A 22,483-nucleotide genomic window follows, 5' to 3' on the forward strand; every position below is an offset into this window, starting at 1 on the left:
CCCACAGACTCACATAGAGATTCACAGACCCCCATAGAGATCCAGACTCCCATAGAGACCCACAGACTCCCATAGAGATCCACAGACTCCCATAGAGTTCCACAGACTCGCATAGAGATCCACAGATTCCTATAGAGATCCACAGACTCCCATAAAGATCCACAGACTCCCACAGAGATCCACAGACTCCCATAGAGATTCACAGACTCCCATAGAGCTCCACATACTCCCATAGAGACCCACAGACTCCCATAGAGATCCACAGACTCCCACAGAGATTCACAGACTCCCATAGACCCACAGACTCCCATAGAGATCTACAGACTCCCATAGAGATCCACAGACTCACATAGAGATCCACAGACTCCCATAGAGATCCACACTCCCAGAGATCTATAGTCCGTGTGAATGATTGAAGCAGGCAGTGTTGTTGTTAAGCTGTGGTCCACGGTTCGAGTTGGTGGACTGCAGTCGCAATGTGAGCTTATGGTTCATCGTCCATCTGGATAGGAGGCTGCGGCATGAACCGTGCGATGCTCCGACGTAGATCCACACAGACCCATTGTGTGAGGGGTCAATTTGTACCAGAAGGTTATTGTGTGGGATTGGCTGCTGTCAGCATCAACCCCATTGGGGGTTGATGCTGACAGCAGCCATTCTTATATTTACCATGAGGCTGCTCCTGTATAGATCTACCGCTAACCTCCACACGGACATGGAAACGCTGCTGATCAACTCCCCCCATGCGAATAAAAAAACCAAAGCCGCAGGGTCCACACTGGACCCACGGGGTGGTCATAATGGAAATGTGATGTCGTTACCCCCTCGTCCTCTCATCTCTTGTAGGCACCACGTGTCCGGACGACAGTTAACGAACACCCCCCCCCCCCCAGTAGCCATATCCACACCTCCCTCCCGCTGGGGTTATCGCCGTGCCTCGCTCTGTGCCGGTGGCTGAGACCTGCAGAAATCAATCGGCCAATCGATACGCACGTTCAGTCTTTCCTTCCACACGTCTACCCCACGTCGATGCTGAACCCTGAGGGCGAAGTAAAACGTGATGCCAGCAACAATGATACTTTACCGGCAGTGCCCCCCTCTCTCCTGCTCCGTGCCAAGAGAACGGGGAATGTGAATGAAGGCAGAGCGGAGACGATCGCGTGCGTGCTCTTTTATTGTGGAAACGTCCAAAATATTAAAAGACAAGGACACAGAACACGGCGGAACACGAGTCACGGTCAACGCTCCAAAAGTGAAACGAGCAACATCCACAAATCTGTGTGTTTTTGACAATATATATTTGCATACCCTTACAAATTACAGGTGATTCATATTTTTGGTTCTGTTGAAAAAAATACAAATGTTTATTAAAACATACTATTAATGCACATCGCTTTGAAATAAAAAATACTCTGCTCAACTGCAGAGGCGCCACTCTTGGCTTGGCACAGGTCAAAGGTTAACACCAGGCCTGCTGAGATCCTGGGTTCGAAGCTCTCTTGGCTTGGCACAGGTCAAAGATTAACACCAGGCCTGCTGAGATCCTGGGTTCGATGCTTTTGGGTGGCAGTCTTTCTTGCTTCTGAAGCCCCGTATTGGGTCACCGAGCCAGCAGCACCGAGATTCTGGGCTGCTCTGCCACAATGAATGGACTCTCTGTATCTGCATCAGAATACAATAATTCCCCCTGTAAACTGCAAACAAGTCAGAGGAAGAGGGTATTGGGTTGCCACTAGAAACACAAAAACGGGGAAATATCACGGAAAGGATACCTGATGAGGAGGAAACCAGGTGTACGTATAAATGCATTGTCGAGGGGTATATTAGTAGACAAGCTACGAAAAACGGGGCTTTCAATATCCCAGGAAGACTTCTAGATTTTCCAAGACAGCGACAGCCGTCATAAAAAAGACAATCCTGGGAAAATCCAATGCAGGTAGGACCCGTAAATGAGGATACAGCCCTTAAAGGCAGGGACACACAAAGAGATGTCTTGCTGGGTCCAGTATGAATTCTCTCCCAATTGGCCATAGAAAACCTTTGAAAATCCCTTGCTATTCCACGAATAAAATAAGTTGTTTAGGAATGTAAAAAAAATATCTGCCCAGCCAAAAAATAACTGCTGAGCCCATCCACATTTCAATAAGCACCAATCGTGAAGCAAGCACCTGCTCTGATGCACCAGCCTCTCTGCCTGGCACAATGCTAAACGTGAATCACTTTAGCTACCCTGCAATGAGACCTTGCCACGTTAATGAACGCAGATAAAAACACACAGAGTGCCACCTCCGCAATTAATTTGTTCCTGTAAGCAGACTATTTAATATCATGGTTCGTGCAAATCGACTGAGCATAAGAGGCACCGTTGCAGAGAATGCAAATGAAGTGTTTCTGGAATGGGCAGGCAACGGATTAACCCGCACGTCCTCGCGCATTCGTACACATAAAACAAGCGGCACTCGAAACGTCAACGACCACGGCACGACTTATTAAAACATCGGAAGACATTTACGACAGTATTTTCTTGCATATTTTATCGAACATTAAACATTAAATAGCAATTAAATGACTTGCATGTACTCACGGAACGCTTGGCTATTTTTTGCAACACTGTGGAATCGAGTATGAACGAGAGGACGTATTATTAACAGACGGAACGTGAAGCAGGCACGCGGGAACCCGACGGCACGAGCGACGTGGTCACGAGGCCGGCACACACCGCAATACCTCCCAGCGCATTGACCTTGCTGAAACGCGTCCGTTAGGTTTTCAATAAAAAAACATTTGCGTTTTTCAAATGGCATGGAAATTGTAGACACCAGTGTCATTTCCCTTCGCCCCTGCCGTTTACTTTGGCAAAAAGTTCCTGTGCAAAAATAATATCTAAATTAAAATTATGCTGGTGGTGAAAGGTGCAGCCCTCCGTTGCCCGCTCACGCCATTGCAGGTGCAAGGCCCTTCAGAGAGAGCTCCAATAAGTGGGTACTTGGCCTACTCGACCACACATTGGCCCAATAGCTTGGAATAAGTGGGAGTATACACCGCACACAAACCTGCCGATCGACTCGGTGTGGTTGTACCCGTGTTTGTACGGCTGAGTGGACAGAGGAAGGGGGATTTCACAAAGCGCACCTGGAGATGGAACCAGCGCCCCCAGTGTGCTAACCGCCACGTCACGGCAGCATCCATGCTGGTGGCACTGTACTCGATTATCCTGGCACTGACACCCAGGATGCAATGGCGATTTTTCATTGGCTTTGTTATGTCTGGGCTCCGCGTTTTTCGAGCCACAGCGCGCACAGAGATCATGGATGTCAGGCGACAACATCGATCCGCCGTGACTCGTACGGGAATTCTGTAACCTGTGGCCGTGCACAAACGTGAGCGGGCTGCAGCGTTGTCTGCTTTGCTGAAAGCAAGGCCAAGAGCTCGAAGAGTAATAATATGGCTTGGCAATCGGGTAACTCCATGCCTACTTTTCATACACCACCTGTGTGCGATAGTGGTTCCTTCCAAAGGGCCATGTGGACATTAAACACAGGCTCAGAATGACCAGGCCCAAGTGGCCTCATTATTGATATCTCATCCTCAGCCTCTTTTAAAAAATAATTTGGATTTACGTGGCATCTACATACCACCACGTTAAGACACCTGTTTTTATTCACCCGATGATTCACTGCTTCTATCTATTAAAAAAACCCGAATGTACAGAGGCTTGAGAAGCTTGAGAGCTGTCGCATATAGGTGTTACAACTGTACTCCTGTTTATATAAATATTATATGAGCTTGCCCTGGAAAAGCTCAATGGGTTTAATTAATTTTTCAGAAGCGTCTTGCTACGTTTTTGCAGTAATGGGCAACAATTACTTTATTTCCAACTTAATTTAATTCGGTAGATTTTGACAATGATGCCGGCGCACGATGGCCGAGTCTTTTCGAATGACGTCACAGGATCTTTAACGTCCGCTGTGAAGCAGACGGCTCGTATTACACTGTTAATACGCTCCCATTGAGCCACGTCACCGCCCCAGCGCTGCTCACCTGGCTAGAGTAAAATCCAACCGACCAGATGACAGCGATGAGTTGGGGTGGATCGACAATGATTATGGGAGTGGCGATCCTTAAAGTGGCAGTCTCGAGTGGTGAAGGCTGTGCCGCCAAATAATCACCGTGCTCGATCATCGCACGACGTTACTTCGTGCGCTGAGCACAAGCAGAGCCAATCGCACCCTTCCACACGGGCGGGGCATGGATCAACACAGCCTCACCTAGAGTCATTTTGCTCACAGGCTGCCACACGCGAGTATCTCTCGCTTCCAACTCTCACAGGAATCTCGCGTGGATCCCTGTGCTCGACAGCGCCTGCCGTGCGGCTGGACGCTGCATTGGAGTGGAACCCGTTATAAATTACAATCGATTCACTCGAGAGCCTGAATTCCTCCAGATGATTTACAGCGTTCCTATGAACAGCCTAAGGGCAGCTGCCAATGAGAAACAATTACGTATATATTTTTTCAAATTGCTTGCATACCTTCTTCAACAACAGCGAGTTTGTATTTTCTGTCCGCTTGTTTGTGCCCAGGCGTACATTCACATCACAATCTCCTTTGGCGCGTCCGGCGCGCTGCCCCCACACGTGCCATCGAGTTTGCACCGCTTGGAGCTCTGCCGCCCCGCGGGAACGTTCTCCTTGTCCTCCGGCTGGGGCACCCGGTGCCCCGCCGGCCTCAAGTCGGTACCTCCCGACCCCAGTTGTTGTTGCAGATGCTGCTGTTGCGGCGGCGGTGGTGGTGGTGGTGGCGGCGGCGGCGGCGGTGCTTGGTGTGGCGAGGAGTCCGCGGTGTCCCGCTCTGCTGCTTCCGAGATCGGCTCTGGCACGGGCTCCCAGTCACGGAGCCACGGGTGGCGCAGGCAGTCCTCGGCGGTGGCGCGACACCTACAACCACAAATGTGTCGAAGGTGACGTGAAAGTACTCCGCAAATACATCCACGCGTACGGCCTGCCGTCACTCCACTGCCGGGTCAGTGGCTGCCCACGCCGTGTGGGTCGCGGGGGCTACTTGCCCATACTTCACCACGCTGGGAAGTCCGGGATAGGGAAAGCGGATCGCATGCGCATTGGTGCGTAGCACGGTACACACGGTGAATTTTGCCACAACCGCCCTCTGCTGACAACGTAGCCCTTGCAGCGCCCGACAACACGAACACACGGAGCGCAGCCAACACAGGGTGCGGCAACAGCGACGAGACACAGCGCATCGGGACCGCGCCGTACTTCCTCTTGTTATTTAATAAGTCTGCTACTCCCATCAAAGCGGACACGTGTGAGGATTGTTCAGGCATCTTGCGCGGAACGAACGGAGATGCGCGTCCAGGCAAACGGTGCTCTCTTTCCTGCGTCCGCTATGGTTCACTAGGATTTCGCTGCACGCTGCACAGCTCGGAAACTTCACTGAGTCGAAAGTCGTCCGCGGCAACTCCGCGCACGTGGGAAAGAGGTCACGGCGACGGCCGCGGCAGGGTGGGGAGAGGCCTCACCGTGGATCCTTGAGCAGCAGGCTCTGGATGAAATGCCGGGCGCAGGGAGACTTCCCCTGGAAGGTCTCCTCGTCGTAACTCACGGCCACCTGGGACACGTTCAGGAAGGTCTCCTGATTGTCCGCTCCCAGGAAGGGAGACTCGCCCGTCAGCATCACGTACGCCAGCACGCCCATACTCCTGACAAGAGCGATGATAACAAGTCATCACTTGCTCGTAAAACAATACCGGTGGTGTGACTGGACGCCTGGTTGCGATCGGAAGGTCGCGAGTTCACATTTCCTGTTTGAAGTCAACTTAGCCCATCATCCCTACGAGCAGACAAAATAAGTCCCGCTTTGCAGGGAGTGAATAATGGTTGTCTTCAGGAGAGACTGGGCTCTACCATAGGAATGTGAAACTTAGACTACTGGCTGAAGACCACCAATGGATTTGAGCATTGTCTAATTTCCATTTAGGCAGGGAGAGAATTAAATTATGTCAAGTAATGTAATGAAGTACTTACTTTACATCATACAGTTTGACTTGTTATTTGACTATGTTGTTAAAATTAGGTTTAATTCTGGAGTAAAGCAGCAATGACAACTTACCACATGTCTGTCGCGGTCGTTATGGGGTCATAGTTGAGAATTTCTGGGGCTGCCAAAGAGAAAAACACGGCATTGTCCATCAATCGCTTGGTTCCTTTACTTGGAGAGAGTCAGAAGGTCCACTGACACAACAACAAGTCTCTCTTGCATCGCAGACCTGGATTACAAAACCACGTTCACGTGTCATGAACAACTCACGGTGGTGATGTTGGGGCGGTGCGAGTGGCAACGCTGGTGGTGATGCCGGGACTAGCGGAGACGCCGGTGCTAGAACCCTGCGGTATCGGCCGAGGGTAATTTTAAACGACGTCGACATGTCCTTGCACGGCCTCCGCAGACGTCCGGCCCGCTCTTCGTCCCAGAGCAACGGTCGGCGTCGTGAACCCCAAACAGCTGAGCATCTTATCCCGTCACGGACGGGGACCCTGTGCCTCGCCTAGTTTATCTACTGGGTCGACTGGCCTCGACGTGGCCGAAGGTACGGGGGACCCACTCGCACGTAGACATGTATTGTCCAAAGACACGTACGCAATCGCTGGTGCCGGGCGACACGAGCGATCGTACCACGCCACGCCGCAGCCCTTCACGCTCATCCTCTACACGCGACCCAGACGCCGGCAGCATCGCCCAGCGCCGGCCGGCGGCAGCGGCGGCGCTACTGGCGGAGACTCACCCACGTACTCGGGGGTCCCCATGATCTCCCGCAGCTCCGCCGCGCTGCTCACGCGCCGCGACAGCCCCAGGTCCACGATGCGGATGTCGCCCAGGGGTTCCGCGCTCGTCAGCAAGATGTTCTGCGGCTGAGAGGGGGGCACATGGGGTGGCGGAGGAGCAGGGCGGTGGGCGTGTGTAGGTAGGGATGCGCGTGCAGATGTGGGTAAGGTGTAAAAAGATGTGGGTAGGGTGCAGACATGTGCAGATAGCTGTTAGCCGGTGTGGGTAGGTTTGGACTGGTGTGGATAGTAACGGACAGGTAGATAGACACAGGTGTGAATAGACACAGGTGTGAATAGGCACAGGTGTGAATAGATAGACACAGGTATGAATAGACACAGGTGTGAATAGATAGACAGGTGTGAATAGATAGACACAGGTGTGAATAGACACAGGTGTGAATAGATAGACACAGGTGTGAATAGATAGACACAGGTGTGAATAGACACAGGTGTGAATAGACACAGGTGTGAATAGACGCAGGTGTGAATAGACACAGGTGCGGGAGGGGCACCTTGAGGTCCAGGTGCACCACGTTGTGGCGGTGCAGGAAGGCGATGCCGTCCAGCACCTGGCGCATGAGCCGCACCACGTCGCTCTCCGTGAAGGCGCCGTCGCCCTCCTCCGCCACGCACTGCTGGAAGATCTCCCCACCTGCCGCGCTGCACCAAACAAAGACAAAAGTTCCCCCCCCGTATAGCCTCAACAAGACTGTCGGGGCAAGTGCTGTTAGCCAGCAGCGAAGAAGGCCTGAACGGAACAGGAGGGGGTGGGTGGCCAGCACCACGCCCGGCCGCCTTTGTCTCCCGAGTGGCGAGGTTTACATGCCACACAAGGTCCTAATTTGAGGCCGAATCGACCTAGGGGAGGCCCAAGACCGATTCACATAATCGTCACTTGTGCTGACCGTGAGCGGGAATCGAACCCGGGTCGCCAGGTTCGTCGCGCAGCGTGCTATCTGGTGGTGCACTACCGCCACGCTGCACCACACACACATAGACATCAAGGGTTAGCCATGAACCTTCCACTGCTGGATGAAGGCCTCTCCGAGCCGTCGGGTACATTAGGATGGGTACGGGGTGACAAGCCAGGCTGGTCGCGAGAGGTCTTTCTTCGAACGCAGAGCCGGGGTCCTAGATTAATTATGATTTAGCGTCATTATGATTTATTATGATTTTCATAACTTCCTAAGCATTCCAATTTAGAATTTGTCAATGTTTTATGTACCTTGCAGGTACTGTGCAGGAATTTAACCAATGAAATAAAACATTGTTTTGTTAATTTTAATATAGAAATACATATACGGTGTTAAAATGTATATCCATATAATTATATGCATGTAATATATGGCTACATTTGTTCCATTGGTATACTTTCACGAATATCAGAAAGGGAGTTGGGGGGTGGCGGAAGCTGCAGCGAGGCGGAGGGAGTGAACGCGCAGCTCACGCGGACCGCCTGGTGCATCACTCGGTTCGGACAGCCACACAAAGGACGCGTTAAAAAATAAAAATTCGATCGTCAGCACCGCCGGCCCAAAACCCTGGTGGAGATCCCTCCGCTCTGCCGTGCTCATCAATCACGCGTCGCTCATCTGTAAGCACCGGGCCGGACCTCGGGGAATTACGTCCGCACGCCGACCCGAATAATCAATCGACATTTTTCCAAGAGGAATTTTCTCCCATGGAAACAGCGGCGCCACAGCGGCCGGCGGTCGATGCGGCATTCTAAATCGGGGACAGCGCTCGCTCGGCCTGCGAGCGAGAGGAGATGCTGCGAGACCCGGACGGCGCTCGTGTGGCAATCATCGTCACCGCGCGGTGCGGGGAAGGGCAGCGCGGGGTTATCGAGCAGCGGCGCAGCTCATTACGAGTCACGCCGGAGCGCCCGTAAGCGTCCGCTGAGCGGCCGCCCTCCCGGCCGTGATCATGGTGATCATGGCGTGGCCTTTCCGCCGGCCGTAAATTAAGCCAAGACAGGACGTTCCAACGCCGTCCAAGAGCTTCATTTAAAAATACGAATCCTAGAGGGTGAATGTGTTTCACTGCCTGGTGCAGCCCAAAATCTCACACCAGGTCCGACACAAACTCAGTGTGCCGTTGGTTGGAACCGGATCCCATAATTTCTATCGAGTGCTGTTGCCAATAAGATCTGGTAATCCAGCAAAATTAGTTTAACCCAGGTAGTCCAAACCGGTCGAGAGTTTACTTGACAAAACAAATGCGTCTTGATAATATTGGTCGAGAAAGCCAATAGACTGACGGACAAATCTCATTGATTTATTATTAGTATTGTTGTTATTATTGGAAGTAGAGACACTGAACAGTCTAGCAGCCCAATTTGCCTTCAACCGCAAACACTCACAGGAGCACAACCGGAAAACAGCTCCTCCACGAAAGTACAGATTGTCCTTGTTTGGTTCATTACATTTGTTTCAGTTATTTCTGTTGCCTCAGCGGTGTACGCGCTAATTTGGTTATTGTTACAATGGGGGCCGTGCTGACGTTTGGTTTGCGAAGGGCGTCCCCATGGCACGCCCAACTAAGAGGGCGCCACGTCCTCTGCGGCGCGCGCGCGCGGAGAACGCAGATTAATTAGTATTCTTCGCGCGTGTCCCACACACGGCACGAGTCCCGCGGAGATGCGAGCCTCGCCGCAGCTGGGGGCATCTCCTCTACGCGTCAAGGGTAGCGCCAGACACAGACTACGTCCCTTCAGCAGCTGCGGGATCTGGCGGGGGGGCAGAAAGCGCCGGCGAGGCGTGGTGGTGCCGACGGCCGTGGCCCATGATGACACCTCTATCTTGTCAGACACGCTGGGGGGGGGGGGGGCCTATACTCTCCTGAACACCTGGCTAGGTGGTTAGAGCAACGGGCTTGCAATTGGAAGAGCAATGCCACCTATTTTATATTTACATTTTTCCCTGTAGGGCGGTTCACGAATATTTTGGGTTTTTGTTTGTCATACTTTGTGGGAACATTGGTTGCCCTATGGAGAGACTGAACTGGACCCAACTATGGGAATGCGGAATTTGCACGACTAGTTCAGGGTTGATATAACAGCAGAGCACCTCTCCTCGCTCTATTGAGCAGGAAGACAATTTGGCTTTGGTGTATTCACTGAGAAGAGGCGCACCGTGTCTACATATCGGATATTTGGCCAAATCCTTTAATGGGAGTTTGTGGCTTCATGTTGGAGGAAACCCGCAGGAGACCCACGACACATATGAGGGGGTAAACACTGAAAGCTCCGCACAGATAGATTCAATAATCCATTATTGTATTGCCGGTTCCTGGCCTAAGCCTACAACAACTGGTATTCCCAAGCGGTCTCCCCATCCAAGCTTCTAGAGAGGCATGTTCAACCCAGAAAAGCCTCACCAAGTCTCTATACTCTTTTTCAGGAGCGTGCTGCCATGCTGTTTCAGTAGGGTACGATGTTGCTGCTTTCTCCCATCGCAGGCGAGGCATTTACAGATACATTTTCAGCATTGGGATATTGTGGCCAATGCCAGTTACAACGTGTGTGGATTGTTTATCTATGGGAAGAAATTGGAGGACCTGGCGGAAAACCATGGCTAACAGGGGGAGAGAGAACAAAGAAACTCCACACACAGAGGCCCGAGTGTCAGCACAGGGCCGCCGCCCTGTCGGCCCACACGTGGGCAGGTGGCAGGGTGAGCGTGACGCGCGTGCAGCCACATTGGTCTCCATCACCACACACGGCACGCATGCCTAGGGCTGGCCCAAGCCAGCTTCACAAACCAATTTCCGCCAGCATTGTGGATCAAGACCAGCAATGGAACCACGGCGACCAGGATTATCGGCAGTGAGCTCACCAACCAGTGCACTACTACGCGACCAGTGCTCTCAGTGTACTCCGCTGCTGGATTAGAGCCTCCCCCACACTGCACTGACCACCACGCTGGTCAGTGCGGGCTAGGGAAGGTGGGGAGCAGAGGTTGGGGCATAGAAGTGCAGCGCAACAATGTATTTTGCTTCAATGCCCTCTGCTGCCGACAGAGTAGCCCCACAGCGGCCTATGACCACATTGCGTGATGGTTTTTAAATGTATATAAAGAGAAACTCTGCACTATCTTGAGAGATCATTCTGAGTAAATTGGTGACAGGGTCCACTCTGTGCGTCGTTGCGTACACACACACATTCATACTCGGCACAATCACGCACAACGTTTGGATTTCAGACTTTGGTTAAATGTTCTCATATCAGCTGAGCGTGCGCACTGCGAGCGGAAGTGGAAAGCCACTAATTTGGCTGCAGCTGCGAAGTTTCTCCACCGCCACACGCCCCGGCGTAGAGTCGGCCGTTTCCCAACGCGGGGCCACACGTGACGATGGAGATAACAGCTCCCCGTAGGAAACGATAAAGAATTAAATAAACAATAATTATTCGTGAAATAAGCCCCCAGTTGTGCACTGTGCGTCCAGGAAACAAACACCAAGATAAATTAAGGCAGATTTCCATCAGTTTTAGGAAGCTAAGCAGTGTTGATCGGGGACGACGGCTGAATGGGCGACCGCCAAGCAAGCCTCGCTTGTCATACGTGCCTGTGATCATGTGCTTCTTTGTGAGCATCAGAGGGCAATAGAGCAAAGTCCAATGTGTTTATACACATGGGCATTGCCAATCTCCACGTGAGTCATGTTCAGTGTAAAAACTTCACGTTAATGAATAATCAGTCTGCGTCTTGATCCAGACTCGTTCAATTCATCTCGTCAGTCACCCACGTCAGTCACCCACGTCAGTCACCCACGTCAGTCACCCACGTCAGTCACCCACGTCAGTCACTATCGTCAGTCACCCACGTCAGTCACTCACGTCAGTCACTAACGTCAGTCACCCACGTCAGTCACTCACGTCAGTCATTCACGTCAGTCACCCACGTCAGTGACTCACGTCAGTCACTCACGTCAGTCACCCACGTCAGTCACTCACGTCAGTCACTCACGTCAGTCACCCACGTCAGTGACTCACGTCAGTCACTAACGTCAGTCACTAACGTCAGTCACCCACGTCAGTCACTCACGTCAGTCACCAACGTCAGTCACTCACGTCAGTCACCGACGTCAGTCACCCACGTCAGTCACCCACGTCAGTCACCCACGTCAGTGACTCACGTCAGTCACTCACGTCAGTCACCCTCGTCAGTCACCCACGTCAGTCACCCACGTCAGTCACTCACGTCAGTCACTCACGTCAGTCACTCACGTCAGTCACTCTCGTCAGTCACCCTCGTCAGTGACTCACGTCAGTCACTCACGTCAGTCACTCACGTCAGTCACCCACGTCAGTCACTCTCGTCAGTCACTAACGTCAGTCACTCACGTCAGTCACCCTCGTCAGTCACTCACGTCAGTCACTCTCGTCAGTCACTCACGTCAGTCACTCACGTCAGTCACCCACGTCAGTCACTCTCGTCAGTCACTCTCGTCAGTCACTCTCGTCAGTGACTCACGTCAGTCACTCACGTCAGTCACTCTCGTCAGTCACCCTCGTCAGTCACCCTCGTCAGTCACCATCGTCAGTGACTCACGTCAGTCACCCACGTCAGTCACGAACGTCAGTCACCCTCGTCAGTCACTCTCGTCAGTCACCCTCGTCAGTCACTCTCGTCAGTCACCCACGTCAGTGACTCACGTCAGTCACCCACGTCAGTCACCCTCGTCAGTCACTCTCGTCAGTCACCCTCGTCAGTCACCCTCGTCAGTCACCCACGTCAGTGACTCACGTCAGTCACCCACGTCAGTCACCCACGTCAGTCACCCTCGTCAGTCACTCACGTCAGTCACCCACGTCAGTCACTCACGTCAGTCACCCACGTCAGTCACCCTCGTCAGTCACCCACGTCAGTCACCCTCATCAGTCACCCACGTCAGTCACCCTCGTCAGTCACTCACGTCAGTCACTAACATCAGTCACCCTCGTCAGTAACCCACGTCAGTCACCCACGTCAGTCACCCACGTCAGTCACCCTCGCTTTGGTCTGTGGTGTGTCGTTGTAGTCATCATCACCATCGTCACGCTAGATGAGTGTCCGCCACTTGGAGTCGTGTTTCTTGGTGTGTTGGTGATGTTGTGACCGCTGCTTTCGTTATTGATATTAACTCGGGGGGTTGGGAGGGAATGCGTGCGGGGGAATGCGTGCAGGGGCTGTGCGGGAGGGGGGCCGTGCGGGAGGGGGGGGCCGTGCGGGAGGGGGGCCGTGCGGGAGGGGGGGGGGGCCGTGCGGGAGGGGGGCCGTGCGAGGGGGGGGGCCGTGCGAGGGGGGGGCCGTGTGGGGGGCCGCGGTGCGTTGCCTACTACTCGAGCACGATGACGATGTCGGCGGGCGTCTCGTAGACGTCGTGCAGGCGGATGATGTGGGGGCTGTCGAGCGCCATCTCCAGCACGGCCACCTCGTGCACGCCCTCTGCCCGGCAGTCCTGCCCCTTGCGACGTTTGCGCACAAACTTGGCAGCGAACTGGCGCCCCGTCGCCAGCTCCACGCACATGCGGACCACCGCAAACTTCCCCCTGCACCGTAGCCGATGGAAATGAATGACGCACGTTACATTTCTCAAAATCCTTCACCACCGCCGTCACCACCATCACCGCCATCGTCGTCGTCGTCGGCAAACACCGCCTTGTATAAGCAACACTGTGCCGTGTGGCATAAAAAAACGCTATCTGCTTTTTGAAGGCATTTAAATACAACTGAAGGGCGTCAGCTGATGTATTTGGGTAATGACTCTGCTCTTCTCGACTATAAAGAAGGGGCACAGCCCATGAAGTTCATCATCATCGCTGTGTGAAGACCTTTCCAAACCGTTTCCTCTCCGATGCTGCCCACAAAGTTATCCGTTTAGATAGTCAGACAGCTCTCTGGGTTTTAAAGAACACTAACATCCCACGTTATGAAGCAGCATTTTTTATGACGATGGTGGTAAACCTGTGTTCCTACGACACTGCTAATACAGTCACTAAAATGTTACGTACATTCCTGTAAACCATAAACACAGAAGCCTCAAGACGCCTCTCAGCAGTCAGGATTCTGCAAGGAATTACAATTCAGGGCAAAACTCTGGAGGAGGGAATGGCATGCAAGTAGTGATGTCTCAAGCACTGTGCCATGTTGATGGTGGCACCAGGGTGGGCTTCACAGTGCCCAGACTACCAGCGACACGACCTCATGCTGCTAAAGCACCGTTCCCACACCCCAAAATTCTCCGAGGAGACCGGCGTCCATCTCAGCCTCTTTCCCAGGCCCCTGCCTAAATTATCCGTGGCAGCCCCACCTACATACATCACTTATTCCTGCGAGTCCGAGCCACGCTGAGGTTTCCCACGCCGCCCCAGCGGTTCGCAGAGCCGCCGAGCAGAGCGTGGCGGAGGCACAGGAAGCGGCTCGTGTGGCAACCGCAAGTCTCAGCGGGAGGACAATTTCAGGCCAACGAGGATGTTGAGTAACAACAACGAGAACAACAACAACGTGCCTTGCCAACGCCGATGTGCACACCGACATCGAGCTCAGGTTAACCACGCTTGCCACTCCTAAACACACCGTGGCATGGCTTACAACTATTTATTAATTAACTAGGGCATGGAAAGTTTAAAAAGGAAGAACGATAATAAAAAGAATCCCTCTGCGGTTATGACTCAATCTGGCGCACATCCCTGCCACTTGCAGTAAGCACGTGCCCGTGTTAGTTGTGAGTGCCAGAGACGTGTTAGTTGTGAGTGCCAGAGACGTGTTAGTTGCGAGTGCCAGAGACCTGTTCTTTGGTTCTATTCGGTAAAGTCACGTAGGTAAAAAATAAAACAACAAAAATCACGACGTTTCGGCCACAACACAAGCGGCCTTCATCAGGTGAAGGGATCAGGCTGTCTCAAGGACAGCGCTGGAGTGAAACACAGCCACGCTCAGACCGCGACCTTTAAGCTGTGTGCGAGGAAACAAGGTGCCTTGACAAAGGAATTAGCATGAAAATTAGCATTTGATTGGCCGACTTAGCATGATGAACGGTGCAGAGGCGGTGTACATGCGGGTGCACATGCCGGTTGGCGCGGGGAGGGAGGGGGAGCTTACCCATTGATGGTGTGAAAAGGGAATCCTTAAGAGCTGTGGAAATTTGGGGTACCACTACTTGAAAAAATATACTGTACCATTGAAAATTAGTTTAATGTTTGGTTCCATTTAGAACATCTTTCCATTGGTTGCTTAATTTGAAACTATCTTCTCGGTTGAAATTGTGTCTGTGTTTGTAGATCTGAATTGCCTCGTGAACAAATCTCTGATAAAAATCCGTGGGTTAGCAAATAACCTTGGTATCGGAGAAAATTATATCGTGATCACCCACAGCGTTGTAACAGTAATCAGCCACGGCAGAAGAATTCGTTCTGCCGTGTTTTAAATCTGATTTGTGCTCGCGAATTCGGTCAGAGACATGTCGCTTTGTCTCCCCGATATAGCAATCACCGCTGGTACAACTCAATTTGTAAACCCCGGGGTACTGTAAGTCAGGAATGACATCCTTCACGGATGGGATCAGATCACGAATTTTGTGTGCTGTATTGAACCGGACCTGGATCTTGTGTTTGTTTAGAATTTTGGAAATCTTTTTAGTACGCCTGCTATATATGGTAGTGTGATGGTTTTGACCGGAGTATCAAGTGGTTGTTTCTGTATGGAGGGAGAAACAGCTTGGCGGATGGTACGGTCAGAGTATCCATTCCTTTTGAGGGCCAGGTGTACATGTTTTAATTCACTGGTCAGGTGGTGTTGGTCCAAAATGCAATGAGCCCTATGGTATTAAGTTTTGATGAGATAATTATTTTGGGCTGGGTGGTGGGGGGAATCAGGTTTCAAGTAGGAATCTGTGTGGGTGGGTTTCCTGTAGACAGAATGCCCCAATGAGCCATCAGGTCTCCTCTCAAACAGAACATCTAAGAATGGTAGCTTGCCATCTTTCTCCACTTCCATGGTGAATTTAGTGGCGGGATGTCTGGAATTGATGTGGTGCAGGAAAAGGTTCAGAGCTGGGAGGCCATGTGGCCAAATGACGAAAGTGTCATCCACATATCTCTTCCACAGGGAAGGTCTGAGGGTGGAAGTCTGGATGGCGTCTGATTCAAATTTCTCCATGAAAATATTGGCTATCACTGGTGACAAGGGGGATCCCATGGGGGTACCCTCATTTTGTTTGTAGAAGGAGCCATTCCAAGTAAAGTAGGTATTGTTGAGGCAGTGCTTAACCAGTGCAGGTGTATCGGGGTCTAGTCCATGTTGGACCAAATTTTCAATTATTTCAATGGTATCAGGTACTGGGACCTTGGTGAACAAAGAGACCACATCGAAGCTGACAAGGATATCGTCAGGGGACAGTACAACGTCTTTGACCATAGAGACCAATTGGGCTGAGTTAAGTACTGCTGAGGCGGTCTTGCCAGTGAAAGGCAGCAAGGTATCTGACAGAAAACGGGCTAGTCTATAGGTAGGGGAGTTGATCGTGGATACGATGGGTCGTAGTGGGGTGCCTTCTTTATGAATCTTGGGAAGACCATAGAATATAGGGGGTCTTGCAGCAGAAGGTTTTAGGGAGGGACGTTTAGTTGGGTCGATTAGGGAGGTCGAACTTGTGATGATCTTGTTGGTTTTTATCGCTAGGCTATTGGTAGGGTCATTTTAGATTTTTGAGTAACTTCCATCATTAAGCAGATTCTGGATTTTGTCGTTGTATGAATCTTTATCCATAATTACAGTAGCGTTGCCTTTATCGGCTGAGAGGATGACTATATCACTTCTGTTTTTTAAATTCGTGAGTTCAGAGCGTTCATTTTTGCTGATGTTACTAATGGGTTTCTTAGCATTCTTAAGAATAGTGGCTATTTCAGCTCTCGCAACGTCTGCTTGGATGTGTCCTACGCCTTTGAGGGCTACATCGACCTGAGAGATGATATCATCTACTGGTACGTGTTTTGGGGTGATAGCAAAATGCAGTCTCCTAGCCAGTACTGTTTTCAGATTGTCCGAAATCGGGGTGCTACTCTGATTAATGACGATTTTGTTGACGTCTAGTTTTGTTATACGTGGAACTGGGTTCTTCTTTGAGTTGTACCTGCGGTGATTGCTATATCGGGGAGACAAAGCGACCTGTCTCAGACCGAATTCGCGAGCACAAATCAGATTTGAAACACGGCAGCACGAATTCTTCTGCCGTGGCTGATCACTATTACAACGCTGTGGGTGATCACGATATAATTTTCTCCGATACCAAGGTTCTTTGCAAACCCACGGGTTTTTATCAGAGATTTGTTCACGAGGCAATTCAGATCTACAAACACAGACACAATTTCAACCGAGAAGATAGTTTCAAATTAAGCAACCATTGGAAAGATGTTCTAAATCGAACCAAACATTAAACTAATTTTCAATGGTACAGTATATTTTTTCAAGTAGTGGTACCCCAAACTTCGCAGCTCTTAAGGATTCCCTTTTCACACCATCAATGGAAAAGCTCCCCCCCCCGCGCCAACCGGCATGTGCACCCGCATGTACACTGCCTCTGCACCGTTCATCATGCTAAGTCGGCCAATCAAATGCTAATTTTCATGCTAATTCCTTTGTCAAGGCACCTTGTTTCCTCGCACACAGCTTAAAGGTCGCGGTCTGAGCGTGGCTGTGTTTCACTCCAGCGCTGTCCTCGAGACAGCCTGGTCCCTTCACCTGATGAAGGCCGCTTGTGTTGTGGCCGAAACGTCGTGATTTTTGTTGTTGTATTTTTTACCTACGTGACTTTACCGAATAGAACCAAAGAGTATGGATCCTTGCAGTCACGAAAGCTTTAAATCTAGAAGAGACGTGTTAGTTGTGAGTGCCAGAGACGTGTTAGTTGTGAGTGCCAGAGACGTGTTAGTTGTGAGTGCCAGAGACGTGTTAGTTGCGAGTGCCAGAGACGTGTTAGTTGCGAGTGCCAGAGACGTGTTAATTGCGAGTGCCACATACGTGTTAGTTGCGAGTGCCAGAGACGTGTTAGTTGTGAGTGCCAGAGACGTGCGCACGCATTCTGAATGCCCAGGCCTGAGAAAAGCCTCGCGTAACCTCGCAGCAAACAGCACAGTGATATGACGCCTCTAACTTGCGTCTGCTCCCTGGTCCACTCGAGCCAGATTCTGCCTCTGAGTGCAATTCCAAGGATGCCCTTCTCTCTGCTTCTTTGCACACTTTTTAACATTTGTTCGATATTCCATGCCAGTGTCCATGTTTATGATCCACTCATTATACGGGATAATGTGTAACAATTAAAGATGATTTTCCTGAAGCACAGTGGGATGCTTCTTTTCATGAATTAATCCAGTTTTCCAAAAGCACTCCATCCTGTTCCATAAATAATATTGTTATATTCAAATATAGAAACTTGAAGGAACTTCCTCCAGAAACTTGTAGGAATGACCTGGAGCATCTCAGCTGAGGGGAGAAACACAGATAATCTTTTTGTCTTGAGTTTAATATTATTACGCAACTGACAAAAACCGCAGGGACTTTTAATGACTCCGAGAATGCTCACAAGATACTAAGGACAGTCACAACCCTCAACAATGAGCACCGACACGAGGAGAGGTGGTGAGAGCAGCACTCACCTGCCGAGCTCCCGGCCGGTGAGGGAGTACGCCGAAGAGAAGGGCTCCGTGCGAATGTGCGTGTGCGTCTCCGGCACCAGCCCCGAGCTGGGCGCATCGCGACGGGCGAGCATGGCTCCCGGGAGAGCGAGCAAGCGGGTGGGCGAGGGAGCGTGGCTGATAAAGGTGGCTCGGGGAGAGCGAGCGGGCGGGCGAGGGAGCCTGGCTGATCAAGGTGGCTCGGGGAGAGCGAGCGGGCGGGCGAGGGAGCCTGGCTGATCAAGGTGGCTCGGGGAGAGCAAGCGGGCGAGCTGGCGAGCGATGGAGCCTGGCTGATCAAGGTGTCTCGGGGAGAGCGAGCGGGCAGGCGAGGGAGCCTGGCTGATCAAGATGTCTCGGGGAGAGCAAGCGGGCGGGCGAGGGAGCCTGGCTGATCAAGGTGGCTCGGGGAGAGCGAGTGGGCGAGCGGGCGAGCAATGGAGCCTGGCTGATCAAGGTGTCTCGGGGCGAGCGAGCGGGTGAGCGAGGGACTCTGGCTGATCAAGGTGGCTCGGGGCGAGCGAGCGGGCGAGCGATGGAGCCTGGCTGATCAATGTGGCTCGGGGCGAGCGAGCGGGTGAGTGGGCGAGCGATGGAGCCCGGCTGATCAAGGTGGCTCGGGGCGAGCGAGCGATGGAGCCTGGCTGATCAAGGTGTCTCGGGGCGAGCGAGCGATGGAGCCTGGCTGATCAAGGTGTCTCGGGGCGAGCGAGCGATGGAGCCTGGCTGATCAAGGTGTCTCGGGGAGAGGGAGCGGGCGAGCGATGGAGCCTGGCTGATCAAGGTGGCTCGGGGCGAGCGAGCGATGGAGCCTGGTTGATCAAGGTGTCTCGGGGCGAGCGAGCGATGGAGCCTGGCTGATCAAGGTGGCTCGCCGTCCAACGCCGTCGTGGCCGTCGTGGCCGTCCCGTGCCAACGGCCCCTTGATGCCGGTGGCCCGATGCGACCGTTCGTTCTGACAAAGAACAAAACGTCAAATCGTTATCAAGAATATCCGACTCCTCCTTGAGACTTTAATTTCAGGAGGATCCCGGATTCAGATGTTAGTCCATTTCCTGTATAAGTTTAATGTTTGATCTGTGTGTGGAAGGAAAGTGGAGTACCCGGAGAAAACCCAACACATGCAAGTGGATAACACTGAATGAGTGGATCAATTCATCAAATTCGATTAACTACTTTTCATAGTAAAGCTGGAATCATTAAGAATACACAGTGGTAAGAGACATAAAAAAAACATACTAATTATGTCAACGGCAAAACTGTGGACACACACACACATCCTATTGGAGAACTTTACGGGAGAAATCATATTTGTGGGATAAGACACTTTGGACAACGTGCCACTGAATAGTGACGATTACGACAGTTCTGTACACAGTACAGTAGTGTCCTTATTCAAACTGAATGTACAGTACACTATAAAGACAAAGATTCCCCTTGTAGCCTGGGCAGACTGTTGGGGCACACCAGAGGGGTGGGTGGCCAGCAACCCAGCCCGGCTGCCTTTGTCTCCCTTGTGGCGATGTTTACACACCGCACTCGGTAACAATTTAAGGCCGAGTCGACCTAGGGGAGGCCCATGATTAATTCAGAAAGTCGTCTCTGGTGTTGGCCGTGAGAGGCAATGGAAACAGTACAGTACAGCACACACGTCATTACACTATCACCACGATGTCCATTCGTTTCGCATCTAACACCGTGGAATTATTATGGCCAAGTAACCTATCCCTCATACAGCAGTGGATTGACACTTTAAAGGCTGTAGACTATAAATACGGGGGGGTGTCGCAGTGGTTAATCCACTACGCTATGAACCCAACCGGATCCGAGTTCGATACACGGCCACGGCTACCGTCAGTGGCGAGTGCCACCGACCCGCGTGGTGAAGTATGGTCAACCACCATGTCCCACAAGGCCATTCATCCAGCAGTGGATCGACATGTTGTCATGGTCGATCCACTGGACGATGACACACCGCCACACACAAGTGCCCTGCCATGCAGTGGCACAGTACACTGTACACGCGACAGTCTACACCCCCACAGCGGGACAGTCTGTAGTACTGTAACGCACGTGGACGATACTGTAGCTGCTGACCTGCTGCTCACAGTGGTCAGGCGTCCACGGGGTGGAGGCTGCCACGGTCCAGAAGCCTCCCACCGGTAGACTCCCCACCGGTAGACTCCGCACCGGTGGACTCCCCACCGGTAGACTCCGCACTGGTGGACTCCCCACCGGTAGACTCCCCACCGGTAGACTCCCCACTGGTAGACTCTGCACTGGTAGACTCCCCACTGGTAGACTCCGCACCGGTAGACTCCCCACTGGTAGACTCCGCACCGGTGGCTCCGCACCGGTAGACTCCCCACTGGTAGACTCCCCACTGGTGGACTCCCCACTGGTGGACTCCCCACTGGTAGACTCCGCACCGGTGGACTCCCCACCGGTAGACTCCGCACCGGTAGACTCCTCACTGGTGGACTCCGCACTGGTAGACTCCTCACTGGTAGACTCCGCACTGGTAGACTCCTCACTGGTGGACTCCGCACTGGTAGACTCCTCACTGGTAGACTCCGCACTGGTAGACTCCCCACCGGTAGACTCCGCACCGGTGGACTCCCCACTGGTAGACTCCGCACAGGTAGACTCCTCACTGGTAGACTCCGCACTGGTGGACTCCGCACTGGTGGACTCCGCACAGGTAGACTCCTCACTGGTGGACTCCTCACCGGTAGACTCCCCACTGGTAGACTCCTCACTGGTGGACTCCCCACTGGTAGACTCCCCACTGGTGGACTCCGCACGGACTCCCCACGGGCGGAGAAAGAAGTCACGGGGAGACCGCCACGGGCAGCGCACACGCTGGAGCTGCGCCACAGTCCGGGTCGTCACCGATCCGCCGTGACAGTCAACGCCACGGGCGGACTGCTGCCGCAGGGAGCGAAGCGGGCGACAAAGAGGAGCGGAGAGCGGCGGCGGAGCCGCGCGGCTTCAAACCCCGCGCCGGCGTCCAATGGCGCGGGGCCGCGGGCCCGCCGAGCCGCGCTGATTGGCGGAGCCGCGAGCTAGGGGGGGGGCTAGTCCAGCCCCCCCCCCCGCCCGTGACGCCTCCACATCACCAGCAGCACTCACACCCTGACACATTCACTCACTCCCTCATTCATTCACTCACTCCCTCATTCATTCACTCACTCCCTCATTCACTCACTCCCTCACTCATTCACTCACTCACTCCCTCATTCACTCACTCCCTCATTCATTCACTCACTCCCTCATTCATTCACTCACTCCCTCACTCATTCACTCACACCCTGACACATTCACTCACTCCCTCACTCCCTCATTCATTCACTCACTCCCTCACTCATTCACTCACTCCCTCATTCATTCACTCACTCCCTCACTCATTCACTCACACCCTGACACATTCACTCACTCCCTCACTCATTCACTCACTCCCTCACTCATTCACTCACACCCTGACACATTCACTCACTCCCTCATTCATTCACTCACACCCTCACTCACTCCCTCACTCATTCACTCACTCCCTCACTCACTCCCTCATTCATTCACTCACACCCTCACTCATTCACTCACTCACTCCCTCACTCATTCACTCACTCCCTCATTCATTCACTCACTCCCTCACTCCCTCACTCACTCCCTCATTCATTCACTCACTCCCTCACTCATTCACTCACTCCCTCACTCATTCACTCACTCCCTCACTCATTCACTCACTCCCTCATTCATTCACTCACTCCCTCACTCATTCACTCACTCCCTCACTCATTCACTCCCTCACTCACTCATTCACTCACTCCCTCATTCATTCACTCCCTCACTCATTCACTCCCTCACCCGTTCACTCACTCCCTCACTCACCCGTTCACTCACTCCCTCACTCCCTCACTCACTCCCTCACTCATTCACTCCCTCACTCACCCACCCCGTTACTCGCACGACGTCTCGCCCGCCACCAA

At 52.5% G+C, this 22,483-nt stretch overlaps 1 protein-coding gene across 2 annotated transcripts; it reads right to left on the reverse strand.

Moving 5' to 3' along the window:
- Window positions 1-1,158: 1,158 nt before the first annotated feature.
- On the reverse strand, window positions 1,159-21,497 carry LOC116943978 (serine/threonine-protein kinase 17B-like). 2 transcript variants are annotated; one of them, XM_032957367.2, is made up of 8 exons: window positions 20,606-21,497; window positions 18,480-19,452; window positions 13,164-13,376; window positions 7,357-7,504; window positions 6,802-6,928; window positions 6,129-6,177; window positions 5,539-5,718; window positions 1,159-4,936 (listed from the first exon to the last, which is right to left on the reverse strand). In XM_032957367.2, the coding sequence occupies exons 2-8, from the start codon at window positions 18,590-18,592 to the stop codon at window positions 4,591-4,593; spliced, it is 1,176 nt and encodes a 391-aa protein (XP_032813258.1). In that variant the 5' UTR covers window positions 18,593-19,452; window positions 20,606-21,497; the 3' UTR covers window positions 1,159-4,590. The 2 variants fall into 2 exon arrangements, with proteins under 2 accessions (XP_032813258.1, XP_032813257.1); XM_032957366.2 differs by having other exon boundaries at window positions 20,595-21,497.
- Between the last annotated feature and the right edge of the window lie 986 nt (window positions 21,498-22,483).

Source organism: Petromyzon marinus, chromosome 19 (genome assembly GCF_048934315.1).
Source record: "Petromyzon marinus isolate PM22_M1 ecotype Great Lakes invasive population chromosome 19, UKy_Petmar_22M1.pri1.0, whole genome shotgun sequence".
NCBI classification, from domain to species: domain Eukaryota; kingdom Metazoa; phylum Chordata; class Hyperoartia; order Petromyzontiformes; family Petromyzontidae; genus Petromyzon; species Petromyzon marinus.